The 14,458-nt window shown below is 39.7% G+C and overlaps 1 protein-coding gene across 2 annotated transcripts in view; it reads right to left on the bottom strand.

Annotated features, from left to right (window-relative positions):
- ankrd50 (ankyrin repeat domain 50) overlaps positions 1-14,458 on the bottom strand; it is a 57,561-nt gene that overhangs the window by 25,442 nt on the left and 17,661 nt on the right. For both annotated transcript variants that reach the window (XM_042492881.2, XM_042492882.2), the window contains exon 3: positions 5,069-5,301. In XM_042492881.2, the coding sequence (XP_042348815.2) occupies positions 5,069-5,301 (233 nt within the window). The remainder of the gene's footprint in view (positions 1-5,068; positions 5,302-14,458) is intronic.

Here is a 14,458-nt window from a genome sequence, read left to right as displayed (position 1 = left end):
AAGAAGAATAACACCAAAATTTTTTACTTAAAAAATTGCCAAACATTTTTTTAAATAACCTCCAGGTTTGGAGGGTATATTTCAATAAAAATCATCATTAAGTCTTTTTTCTTTGAATATCATCAAAAAAAATATTATTTATATACTATATACATACTTTAGCTTCCTAAAAAAAAAAAAATAATCGTTAGTAAAATAATACAAAATGTAGGCATTTTATGTAGGCCTCCTGTAAGCCAAAAAAGAAAAAAAGTCCCTCCCCCGAGCTTAAAGAATGATTTGACATGCCTCCCCCTTTTTGCACCACCCCTCTCCTGTCATGAATAACAAACAGTCCCTAAGTTATATTTCAAGATTTAGTTCTAATCCTGTTCAAAATAATTTTATATATTTTTATACTATTTTTCTAGTAATAAAAAAGAACCAATAAGAAGTATCGGTGGCCTTTTCAGAGAATGTATGGATTTTAAAATTTGCCTCAAAGTCATGGAGAAGTCATGGAAATGTATTGGCAAAAATGTGTATAAACCCGGACATAAACACGGCGACATCACATACGTCCTTCACTCCTTTCAGTCGGGAGCATCACATCTGATGTGTGAGTTTGTTCTTCTGTTCAAAAACAATCTCTTTAAAAAAAAAGAAAGCGTTTGGAATAAGAGCTCTACAAAAGCTTGGCCATCATCAAAGAGGCAGTAAAAAGGGAACGAGATGAGAGCCAGTCCAAAAAAGAAAGAAGGAAAAAGAAAGAAGATAGCTGCTGTTTATCAGATTGTTCCAAGATGAAATTCCCTTCAAACCATATCAAAAACAAAAAGAACAGACAGCTCATCAGCCAGCAACATAAGAGGAGACGAGGCAATCACAGAACTCCCTGAGACACTCTGCAGCAAGTTACAGATAAAAAATTTCCCATTAGCATTTACATCTGTGGCATATACGGCCATATATTCCCCTGGTGACTCCAACGTCAACTTTATGTGCAACTGCAAATAAAATCTGACGATTTAAATCTGCGGTTCGGGCAGCAGACAGCACACACACACCCACACACGCACAGGGTGAAGCAGAAAATACGATTTAATGCAAATTGCTGCTGAAAGGAAATCAAATATAAAACTTCTCCTCCATCTGTGTTGTCTGTGGGCTCAAAGTTTTGGGAAATGCTGTGAGAATGCTTTATACTACACTCTGATACCGATCCAGAATCTAATCTACCACGGGCACCTACACGGAGGCTTTGATGTGAGAGGAAAGCGTGGGCGGGCATGTCTCTGCAATTATCAAGTGGGCAGCTTGCATCACAGTTGGTTTGTTGAATTAGATGCGTGACACCCACAAAGGACTCAAAAACAGTTCTGGTGTCCTAAACCCCACCACCACCCCTCTACCGCTGCCACCGTCGACACTATTCGGATCTAAGCTACACTTCCACCAGTCTGACGCCTACACTTAAGATTTCACTTAATCCCAAACAATGCACCCGATCATTTGCAACCTACTTTAAAACTACATTGTTGAGTTGCGGTGTAAACACACAGCAATCCCTCTAATGAGAGACAGGTGCTCCGATAATGTAACACTGTAACGCATCACGTTATTACACCCAATCAATACACAAATAATACCCACTTTAAAGACGAACTTAAGTCCGAAAAGCTCTGATCTTATATCTATGTGGCTCTTAACTCAACTCGACAGAAGCAGTTTGAAGAGACTGACGTGACCTTTCTTACGTCTGCACTCACTCTCTTGGAGATCGGAAAGCACATTTTAGGATTTTTTGCAGATATCCAATATGCCAATATATAACAGCTACAGCTGTAACCGACTTCAAATGATGTCAGTCAAATCCGATTTGGCTTCTAAATACAAGCATCCAACAATTGTTTTTTTTTTTTATGCAAAGTTTTAAAGTTCAAACGGGGCTCAGCGGGACTTTTATTGTGACAGCAGAATTCACGTAATAAAGTAGGTCTGGTAGTCTGGACCGAGGGTGTTTCTGGGAAGATGTATGGTCGTCTATGTGTAGCTGTAGCATGTTGGTTGGTAACTATGTATTGTTTACTATTACTATTTTCGGTGTAGCTGTATTTCTATATTACCATTATTATAATTTCTTTCTATTTTTTTTCCTTTTTATTTAATTGATTACCATTTTTATAACATGTGTTTTGTTGTGATGTGAAATTATGTTGTCTTGGGCCGCAGGAAGACTAGCGCCTTGGCGTCAATTATTTTGTCAATAAAAAAGTAAAAATAATTTTCAGGAATCCACTCTTAAATTCTTTTTTTGTCCAACCAGCAGTCTAAAGCACATTTAGCTTACACTGATAGAAAACTGTAAGCTGTAATGATGAATATTCTGCATATGGTTTATGAAAGACCTCACAGACAACCTTCAGAGAGTTAACAACACACGTGACATGTTTTAACAGTAAACTGCTACTTTGCTGCATTGAAAGCGGTCATATTTTGAGTATGCACTAGTACATTATCTGTATTGTTTTCCATTAAACAAAGAAACATTTGAAAGCCAGCTAGTCTCAAACAAGCCTACGCAGCATCTGACTTCCAGCGTACCTGCGAAACACCACAGCGTTCATCTGAACATATGCCAGAGGCTGAATCCTCGCCCACTGACGGCTAAATGCCGGTCAGACTCGCTGGATGTGCGAAGTATCAGCAGGGTTTACCCGTCACCAAGTCCATCAACGTGTTAGGATGATTTGTTAACATTTCATCTTTATATCATCACGACTTTTCTGACAGAGACAAATCAAAACAAGATCACACCTGTGTCATACAGGGTCCTGATTGGCTGCGCGTTGTGCTGCTCTGCACAACACAAATTCTGCATCATTCCCACACTGTGACACACGAAGAAACTACAATTACCGCTTCATGGTTTTATGTCTCCGCAAACCTGTCAAGTTGCACTTGCACACAGACGATCTCTACAGTCAGCACGGTTTCGTGATTAATGTCACCAATTCAGAATCTGACCGAATGTCTCCACTTCTGTTCCTGAGATATGACGTCCAATAATGGCCGGAAAGATGTTTTTGCAGAACATTGTGATGTTGACCTTTGACATTTTGGATATGAAATGTCAACACTTCATCATGATATCCTCTGTGTGAAATTTTCTCATAATTAGTGCAAATATTCCTGTGTAACGGCCAAAAATATGTTTTGTGAGGTCACAGTGACCTTTGAGCACAAAAATCTAATGAGTTTTTTGTTGAATCCAAGTGGATGTTTGTCAGATTAAAAAAAAACCCTCAAGGTGTTCTTGAGGTATCATCTTCATGTAAAATGAGACAGACGAGGTCACAATGACCTTCACCTCTGACCATCAAAATCTAACCAGAACATCTTTGAGTCCAAATGGAGACTCAAAATCTCTTTCTGTGTTGATTCTTAATTCTCACAGTCCCTCAATGTATACATTAAATAACACTGACAAAGGTGCACATGTCAAAACAGTCCAGAATTGTGATATAATATTAAATTTGGGACACTCTATGACAACACTCAGGCAATAAAAGACAGAAAATCAATATGTAGCTCCCTCTTCCTTCAAGATGTTCTTGAGATATCTCATTCACAAGAATGAGACAGACGCGGTCACGTTGACCTCGTCCTTTGACTTATGACTGACAAAGTCCATCACTTCATCCTTCAGTCCACTTGGACATTTGTGCCAAATATGAAAAAATACAAATAAATCCCTCAAAGCATTCTTGAGATTTCACATTCATGAGAGTGAGACAGACGAGGTCACAATAACCTCAACCTTTATCAAATATGTCAAAATCTAATAAACACTGAAAACTTATGCAAATGACAAATAAAGGTACAGAATTGTAATGTACTAGTAAAATTGAGACACTATGACACCATTAAGGCAATAAGAGCTCCCTCAGCCTTGTGTTTGTGCCAAAATTGAAAGAAAAATTCTCTCAAGGGGTTCTTAAGATATCGCATTCATGACATTGAGACACACAATGACCTCAAACTTTGACATATGGCTGCCAAAATCTACCAAGTACTTAAGCCTAAATGGACATTTGTGCCAAATTTGAAGAAATTACCTCAAGGTGTTCAGACGTACAGACCGACGTACAAACCGAAAACAACCCAGCCTGAGCTATAACCAGCGCAAATGTATACAGGAGGAGACAAGTCAAACCTCCCTCTGTCTCTATGCTACATTCTCACAGCCCCCAATTTATACATTAAAAATGTCAAATTACAGTCCAGAATTCAATAAAATATCACTATTGAGACAGTCTACAACACCATTAAGGCAGTAAAAGAAGGAAAATAAACATATAGCTCGATCAGCCTTGAACATGACTTCATGCATCTCCTGAGTGAGGAGCAGCGCAGAAACGACTGCTGGGATTATTACGTAATGGTTTAAGAAGCAAGCCGAGGGCACGAGAAGCTCCCACACTCAGTGGTTTTGGAAAGGTAGAGAGGGTACACAGAGCAGTGAGAGTCTGCGGAGGAGACTTCCTCCCACACACTCAGGTTCTTGATTAATGTTATGCCAGCTCATCACCACAGAAGAGGCTGCTGGCCTGACAAAGAGATAATAGCAGCTGGTTCGGTACAGTGTCACAGGACATCAAGGAAGCGCTGCGGCTCCAACAGAGGTCTGCAACGCTGACCCTAATCTCTTTAGGCATGTCGTGATGTTAGAAAGCCTTTTGCATCCGTGCTTTTCAAACAGCCGGGACAGAAAAGGAACAACGCCGCCGGCTTTGTTTGCAGCCGCATTTTAAAGTGAAATGTATCACATTTACACAGAAGAAACAGCTGCCGTTGAGCGGAAACAAGCGTGGAGCGGTACTGACAGGTGCAAATATTGTCTCATCTATCAAACAGTCTCTTCACATCAGCTCAATTGAGTCGTGATTAATGGCACCGCAATTATTCTGACAGTGATATATTGACGCCACATGACACCTTGAATCAATTATTGGGAGATCACTTACTGAATAATGACCTTAACTGACCAACAGTGTGATTAGAGACGGAGAAAAGCCGGACTGTTTACCTGTGAAGAGTTTCGTGATGGCCTTATTCTGTCTGCGCGCGGAGCAGATGAGGAGCAGCCAAGGAGGCAGGAACTCATGATGACTGGCCAGGAGCTCCGCGATGGTCCTGGGGGAGCCGAGGGAGGACCTCTGCTCCCCCTCGCCCAGCTGACAGCCCTCGTCGATGGAGTCCACCAGCAGGAAGAGAGACTGCTGAGGAGGCTTAACGCTCAGGAGAGGCAGCAGGACACATCTGAGCGGAGAGAAGAAGAGAAAGAAAGAGTTTTTATTATTCATTCATTGTTGTGTTTGACTAAAAAGATAACAAGATTTCAGTTTTTGGAAAACATTTCTGTCTGAAGGCAGAATATAATCACACCGGTGAAGATGATTCCCATATGGACAGTAAACACGTTTTTTTTCTGAGTACAAATGGCTGCAGTTTACTGCTCGCCGTTAAAACACAGCAGTGAAGTTGATGTGTTTTCAGTGTAGTGAGTCCCGGGACCCACAGGTGGTCACTTGAGTGGGTCCCTAATAAAATGTGTGTTTGTTTGAGGAGCTCTTATGTGATGTTTTATGGTTCTAATTATTTGTTGCATTTGTTGCAGTGTTTTTAATTCAGTTGTCACTATTAATACAATAAGTACAAACTGTATAAACAAAAATCAACACTATATGTATTAAGTAGTGACTGAAAAAGCCCAGCAGATGCAAAAACTTATTTATGTCTATCCTGCTATTATCAGTTTAAACTACACTTTCAAGTAGAGCTGTGCAATATGATGAAATATATCATCTGATGATAAAAAATGTGCCCATCATTTCATATTACGCTTTATCATTTCTTTACTTTAAGTCATAAGATAAGGGGTTGCGTCTGTTCACTTGGCCGAGGGGGCGTCTACACGACGCACAGCACCAGGGAAAAGGACAGTCTCACTAAATGAGTGTTAGTGGCTGTAGTGTGAGCAGGTGAGATGTGGTTTTTTTTATCTGCAGAACTCCAAACACGACGATTTAGTGACATTTCGCGACCACAGATCACCAATGCGACGTGGAAATCTTTGCAATATATGAACTGTTGAGCTGTTAGTGTGTTTTCAGCTGCTAATGCTAACATCCAACTGTTGACAGGAAGCTTCGAGTCCACAACAAAAACATCAACACTTCCGGCCCGAGACCAGCCGAATCCTTCAGAATAAAAGCACCGTGGGTCCCACTTTGATTTCTTCAATTATGACAATATTTAAATTTAACTATACTATCACAGTACTTAATTTAACTTTATACTTTACGTAAGATTAACATTATTTTATGTAAATTTATTCTAACAGTAGATCATTTAGTAAGTAGATCATTCATTTCAGTAAATTTACATTATGGCAGTAGCTACTTTATCTGTAACTGTGGTTCATTTTATAATTTTTTTATTTTGGTAGTGTACCGCAGTTTATAGGAGATTTCAAAATATCACTGTATATCATGTATCACAATATAGCCTAAAAATATCATAATTTTTTAAAGCTATATCGCCCAGCCCTAGTCTCAAGAACAAAAAAATAAAAAATCAGACTTGTAACCCCCAAAAGTAATGTTGTAAACCCACCTTTTAAAAACCAAAAATGAGTTATACATTTTTAAATTTATATCTGCATTTCTCCTCATTTTAACCCCAACAACAGATACAAACTCCTTTTAATCCCGCCGTTGGCTCTTGTCACGGTAAACTTACTAAAACTTTAAAATTATGTGATGTTCATTTAACATCTGAGACTGTGAGCTCTTTTAATTTGGTTTTAAGGTCAAGTCTCGATGCAGAATCAATACTCCTGCATCACAATTTTTCCCTATGGATCATATTTTGCTCTCTGAGGTGCAACACCGCCGCTAAAACGACACACACAGTCCTGCCGAGCAAAAAAGTGATTTTCTTGATGCGTACCTTTCTCAGCTCATCAGTCTCAATTGGTAGTGTAGGCGTTTAAATATGTCTCCATCTATCCCAAATTGCATCCATTAACGGGCCCACTGCGGATGATTTGAGCTCACAGAAACATTCAGAGCAGACACAGTCATTTATAATTCAGCGGGCGTTTTTTTTTTTGTGAGTGAGCGAGCTAAACGTTCAGTCATGACACTATATCATAGAGAGAAATGTGTTCATGGCAACTTAACATGCAAGATTTTGTCCACATCAAGCCTCAAAAAGCCTCTGTGCAAAATAAATATTGATGTTTGAATATGTAGACCCATTAAAAGCCGCCCTGTGGCCTCCAGCGATAAAGTGAACATGATGTAAAACATTCTGCATCAAGCATCACATCGATACTCAGCTAAGCACAAAAAATATCCCAGTTTAAATGCTACATTAGCCTTTTAGCAACGCCAAACTGCAAACTAGATGTGGAATCTTCTTGCTCCAGCGCTAATGTGCAACTTCACACATAAACACTCACTGAGAGCCAACTGATGCATTTTTTGTTCCACGCTGGAAAGAAAGTTCCACTGTGACTTCCACCAACAGTTTAAAGCCAGCCGTAAGAGGGAAATGTCAGGAAAATGTCATTTCCCAAGACTCATAAAATTACTTCCAGTTCAACTGTCCGTGATAAAAGATCTAAAGATTTCATATTAGTGACATTTTAATTTGGGTCTGGGTTAATTAAACATTTAAAAAGAGGCTGAGCAAATCAATTAATCGACATTAAAAAAAAAAAACTTGATTCAAGAGCGGCTTCGGGGCATCTGAGGCTTTTTCACGGGAAGCTGTTGTGCTGATAAAAATCGGTCACCTTCCAGATGATGGGACTCTTCAACTACCACTCCTCTTTAATGGAACTGACATTGGTTGTAAAGCTTCGTCATAAAACACTAAAATACTGTTTTAATGAGACTTCCTCTGGATGCTCAACAGCCTGTCACTAAGCCTGTGGCTCCAAAGCCATTCGCTGCAAGCATCTACCGCTTTACCCACAGCTCATTATCCTCCAGCACCGGGAGCAGGACCGGCTGGGGTGAAGGTCTGTGTGCTTTCAGTCCAAAGTACTGGGACACACAGAGGAGGCCATTTTTAAAGTGGCTTCCCTTTGATTACTACAGAAAAGTGTGAGTACAGACTCAGTTGTCTTGCTGGACTAAATTTCCTGATTTGAACTCTGATAACTTTTATTGCCGTGTATTAGATGCGATATATTTTTTACCTCATTGCAGCAGTGTCAGCAGGGTTTTCCCATCATTTGTTTGTGGCGGCCTGTTAGATTAAAACATCTGCTGCCACATATTGTTTAATATTCATGGACCAGGGGTCGTCTGGTATTGGTTTTTCAGGGCTGAAAGCAATATTTATTGGTTATTGAGACCAATAACCAATATGTGTAACCAATATGCATTTACAAAAAAAATACAATCTTTCCATCAGCACTTCTAATACTGTATAAGGATACAAACACGCACAAGATATTTTTTTATTTTTATGGAAGTTTGTGCACAGAAATAAAGTTTAGAATAAGATATAATATCTACTATATAAAAAAAAAACACAGCAACTATTTGGAACACATTTTCCGAAATGTCTGCCATTGGGTGGAAATTAAATCTGCAACCAAAAGATTATTCTTATTAATTAAGCTGTTAATTATTTGTTATATTAACTGATTATTTTAGTGTATAAAACGGTCTACAATAATGAACATATTGTTGATAAATTTTAATTACAACCCTGTAGCCCAGGCAAAGTCTTTTAATTAGTTTGTTTTGTTCTGCGAAAGCACTGAAAATATCCTTTTTGTACTGAGAAAAGTAACAAAATCTCACAATTTAGAAGCTGGAATTAAATTAAAACAGCTCCTCTTTTATTCAACTGGTCCTTTCAGCACCAGATGAAATCCCTCAAAATGTAGCTTCCCTTCGAGTGGACACTGGATCTGTTTTGCAAAGCTTCTACAAACTTCAGCTTGTATTCAAACTTTTTTTCTCGAGCAGTTTGAACCCTCAGCGGGAGAGAAATCAGTGCAAAGTGTCTCCAACCTTCACACTCTGTCGTCATGTTGCTCAGCTTTTCAGAAACACAGTCAATCACTCTTTCTGATGGCTGCAGCCCACAGAGAACCTGCAGTGCCATCTGGGAGCTTCGCCAAAAGGAATGTCCATCCACAGGGGTGACTGTGTGTGAGTGCGTGTGAATGGCCGTGTCCGAGGCCATGTTGCCTCCTGAGACAATCAAATCCACAGTGACAGCAAGTGGGCAAAACAAAGACGCATTCTTCTCTTACAATTCAGCTTCTTTCGGGCTGTCAAGGAGTCAAAAGACACAGAGTGCAGACAAAGAAAACTCCATGGGATGCTGGAGTTGGAGAGAAAATGAGCTCAGGAAAAGCTGATTTAGTTTGCCAGACAAACCTGCAGCATACCTGAGCCAGAAAATTAAAAGTGACTCAGCCACACACCGCGGACATTTGCACCAACTGGTTCTTGCTCAGGTCTTCAACATATGCCGAAGCCGACGCCAATTGCTACTTAAGACGAGAGAAAAAGGGGAAGAAGGGGGATGTGAAATGCATCTAATGCACTCACCATCTGTCGTGTTGCCTTCGCAACTGCAGCGGCCGTTGCTCCCACCGCAATGTGCAAAGTGAAGCTTTCAGTGTGACGTTTAGTGAAGATGTCTGGGGCCGACAGGGCAGCACCGGGCACCGAGCCAGCGCCTTGCAAATTTACACTGCTCATTTTATAGGAGCGGGCACAGAGCCTGAAATCCATGCCACATACCCAAACACCGCCACACTCGCACACATAAACACTGACCAGGATACAGCAGAAGACAAGAAAACAGGAGGTGAAATATGCAGCTCATGGCTGGCCCTGACACGGCTTTATTACAGGGGTGGTTCAAACATTTTGAAGTAGAATTGTATGCGGTATTTGGCCATAGTCAGGTATTACATACAGTAGATGTAAGTCAGCACGCCCACAGTTTGGCAAAGTGGCAATAGTGCCAACACGAAAGCTGAGCAATGTAATGCTGTGGACAACAAAGCCAAAAAAATCTGCATCAGTCTTAGTAAGTATGTTTTTATGTGACAGGTTAAATCACACGTTGTTTCGTGAATTTGTGCTCATTTGAGGTAATGTAATGAAGGGCTGAATGACTTTAACAGTTCACCTACTTTACTAGATTTATTGATATTATATTATATCATATTGATGATGTCTTTGTTTCAATGGCTCTTAAAGGAGAATATATAATAACAACAAAATAAACAACAATATGGAAACAATGGTATCGGTTATCAGACATCCATTGTTATTGCCCCAGAATTTCCAAATCAGTGCATCCGTAAACAATAACACACACAAACTAGCTAGAGTCAGTAGTTGAGGAGCGGCTAACATGTTCATCGAGTCAAAATATTGTTGTTTTGGTCAAAGGAGCGTGGCGGCTTTGATGAGAGCTTCCTTTTTGGAGCAGGCTATGTGACGAAACAGGTACAGCTTTGAAAATATTCTTAATAACGTACACTCTTTGAAACCTCTAACTATAATTAACTAAGTAACTATAGTAATTACCCAAAATTAAGCCAAGAAAATTAAACAACTAAGCAAAAAAAAAAAAGAAAAGAAAAGAAAAGAAAATTACCTGGAAGAAAGGTTGTTGAAAATTAAATTGAACAATAAATGTATTCATTCTCTGTAGAATAATTTGAATTATAATTAGACCTTGACAAATCAAGTTTTTTGACTTTTCTAATTTTTTCTAATTTTCATTGCCTTTTCCCATTTTTTACAAAGAAATCTTACAAATTTGTTCAGGTTTCAAAGGTTTGTAAAAGGCGCTGGAACGCAGCAAAAGGAAACATATGCCAATCCAGATTTAATTTTTCATTTTTATATGATAAAAATATTTTTTGTTGCTGCCCCTCTCCACAGCAGCACATTAACAGCTTACATGATGGAACTCACGCCTGCTTCTCCAAATAGGGGTCATGTCAACCAAAATCTACTGTACGTAATGCACCGTCCATGGATAATTACCTCACACAGCCCCTTTTCAGAAAATCTGAACTGTCCCTTAATGGCAAAAGAGCCGACTGGCGTGTCGAGCTGTCACCACCACGCAGACTGATGCTCACAAAGCTTTCCACCGTGATAGAAAACCAGAGGCGCCGTTTCATTAGAAGAACCCCCAACTCTTCATTTAGTATCGAGTCAATTTAGAGGAAGCCTGCTCAGCGTCTTTGCAAAGTCAGAGAGCTTAGCGCCTCAGAGTAGAACGACAACAGCTGACTCATGCTCCGGCTCATCCAAAGAGAGAGACGACTATCTTGCAGATTCTCCCCTCGTACTTCCACATGCAGTTCTTACATTATGCATAACGTTACTGCAATCATCTTGTTCAGAGTAATCACACTGATGAGGACAATGGGAGCGATGCGAGCGGTGCTGAGAGCAAATGTTCTGAACAGCCCGGCTCAGACACTTAAACTGTATTCTCTCCGTTACATCGGCCATATGCTCTCGTTTCCTCCTCAATCTGTTATCATCTCACTCCAGTTTCATCTGATTGGACATAAACTCCAAATCTAAAGCTTCATTACAGTTTTTGCAAGATGGCTACAAATTGAATAAAGCTTGTTTTTCAAAGCTTTTTTTAATAAATCAGGGTTTGTTGCAGAGCGGTTGCACGGCGGTTATGTAAGCTGCAGACAGACGTATTTACATTCATTTGAGCTGAGAGCCTTTCATTAGACGGATAACCCCTCTGAGGATGTCAGCCTCGCAGCAGTAAATGACTTATTTTTCAAAAAATTACAGAAATGGTCATTATATTCATTTGTTCATCATGACTGAGTGAAGAAGTGGGCAACGTTTTAAAGCAGCGATACTCAACTTACGGCCCACGGGCCAAATCTGGCCCCTGGGATGGTGCACAGTGGCCCCCCCAGCCATTTTTGATTTATCATAAAAATAAAGTAATTCACTTTTTTGTACTTTCATTATACATTAGATGCAAGCGTGTATAAAACAGCTTCAAAATAGAGCTGCTTCATCAAAAAAGGTGACAGTGGAGGATCTGCTGCACCCCCTGACAGAGGTCCTAACTAAGTCCTAATGTCCTAAAATCCTACAAAAGTCCTAAAATCCTATAAACATTTTAAAACCCTACAAAAGTCCTTAAATCTTAGAAATGTTTTTTTTCAATCCAAGAAATGTCCTAAAATCTTAGAAACATCATATTATCTAAGAAACATCCCAAAATCTGAGAAACGGCCTAAAATTCTTAAAATGTCCTGAAATCCGAGAACTGTCCTCAAACCTGAGAAATGTCCTCAAACCTGAGAAATGTCCTAAAATCCTAGAATTGTCCTTAAATGTGAGAAACATCCCCAAATCCAAGAAACGTCCTAATATCGTAGAAACATGTATTGGGCTGCTTCGACTGGCCCCTGGCCTCGTGTCATTTTGCAAAAGTGGCGTCCAAACAAAGCAAGTTGAGTCTTCTTTACTTATTAACAGCTCAGCACGTTTTAGACAGAAGACAGTTTCAAAGCGCGCTTATTTCTATGATTAAGGGCACAATTAACCAACGTGTTCGCTGACATGAAGCTACTCTGACCACATCTCATGTCTCAGCACGTTTTCTGCCACACGCAGAGGGATGAGTTTTGAGAGCCAGCTGCAGTTTGCAATTTGTGCAATTTGTGAAGCTCCAATTCTGATGAATTCCTCACTGAATATTTTATCTCCTCTGTTTTTAGCCCCACGAGCTGATGATGTCAGTCTCCCGGTCTGTCAGTCAGTCTGTCTCTCAGTCCACCAGTTTGGTCCAGGCTTGAATATCCGAACAACTACTGAATGGATTACTATGAAAATTTTATTTTTTTAAATTTATGGAATCCCAAACAGAAAAACGTCAGAAGTATCACATCACAGACTGAAATTTTGGCACTATCTTAGATTCATGGATTTGTTCCAATTTAAAAAAAAAGCATATTTCCTTTGTTCATTTCAGGCAGTTTTATTTATCTAGCAAGTTCTTGTATGGCTGTTGGTGTAAAGGAAACCTAAAAAACAAATAAAAAAACGTTTTATTTTGTTTAAAAAAAAGTGTCATATTGGCACCTGGCTTGAGCGCTATCACAGTATGATGGTATACCAGAGTATTTAAGCTAAAACAGTTAGTTTGTGTGGAATGTAGCATAATCACCATACAGTGAAATGTTAGGATGGTATAAAAAAAAAAGATTTAATTTTATTCTCATCAAACCCTTTTTTTACCTTGAAAAATGTTCAGATTAAAAAATCTCTTTATCAAAAGTGTCCTTGTCGAGACCGGCAGCAACAAGTTACAGACAGACAACATGAAAGAAAAAAAAATCAAGATATGCAACTCCAAAGCACACAATAAAAAAGGCAAAAAATGTGCATATTGAAGATACTACAAAGAAAACTAAAAAGCATGTTAATGCATATTATAAATAAATTATAAAACCAAGGACAAAAAAGATACAAAAATAAAATACACCCAACACTGACATACAAATGATGACATCATAATAGTCATTTCTAAAGCTTCCCAGTTTCACTCTCTCAAAGGTAAAACTCTGGGCCATGCTCCACTTCAGGCCACGCCTCTATCAGTGAGGTGTTTTCCACGATCTCTCAGCGGCACATTACCTCATACACTGACATAACACATCAGCGAAAAACTCCTCACAATCAGCTCTGAATGGTCCTGTAAGTATTTAAAAAGTGCTTGTTCCTGCCGTTCTTTAAACACGCCGGACGATGCGAGAATCTGATCTCGGCTTAATGGATTTGCACAATCAATTCTGTGCTGGATCCCGAGACGAATGCCTCCAGCCGTCTGAGAAAGTCTTGGAGACTGCTTGCTCGGGGGGGGGGCCGAGGTGCATGTGAGAGCCAAATCAGGGCAACTCAAACCAAAAACAACAGCCTCCTTTTGACAAACAAGCCCAAAAATGGACCAGAGTTCCTCAAATTTGAACTTTGGCTGAATCTTGAGATGAAGTCTTATGATGTTTTGGATTATAAACACGCTGTCATGGGACCGGTCACACACAGTGATCACATTGTTTTTTGAGGGCGAGGGCTGCATCTGGGAGCCCATCCTAAAATCGAACACATCGCCCACCCTTCGACTGCGTCACACCACACTGATGCTGTTGAAAGTATGATTCTTTTCTGACCTGCCATTTTAAGTCATTTTGTTTGGCCTGAGGGGTCAGAGGAGGAGGGTGTTGGCTGGCTGTTTTGGGGTTTTTTCTAGCCTCCCCAAACTTACAAATTTAAAACGGCAGCAGTATTTTCTGCTTGAACAGTTTCTGGCTTTGATAAATGTTGTTATTTTGGTCATTTTAATTTTGACAAGCCGGGGGGGTCTGGAGGAC

The sequence above is a fragment of the Plectropomus leopardus genome, chromosome 8 (genome assembly GCF_026936395.1).
Source record: "Plectropomus leopardus strain MGB_pleo_1.0 chromosome 8, ASM2693639v1, whole genome shotgun sequence".
NCBI classification, from domain to species: Eukaryota; Metazoa; Chordata; class Actinopteri; order Perciformes; family Serranidae; genus Plectropomus; species Plectropomus leopardus.
Note: the sequence above shows the minus strand (reverse complement) of the source record. Positions and strands in the feature narration are given on the sequence as shown.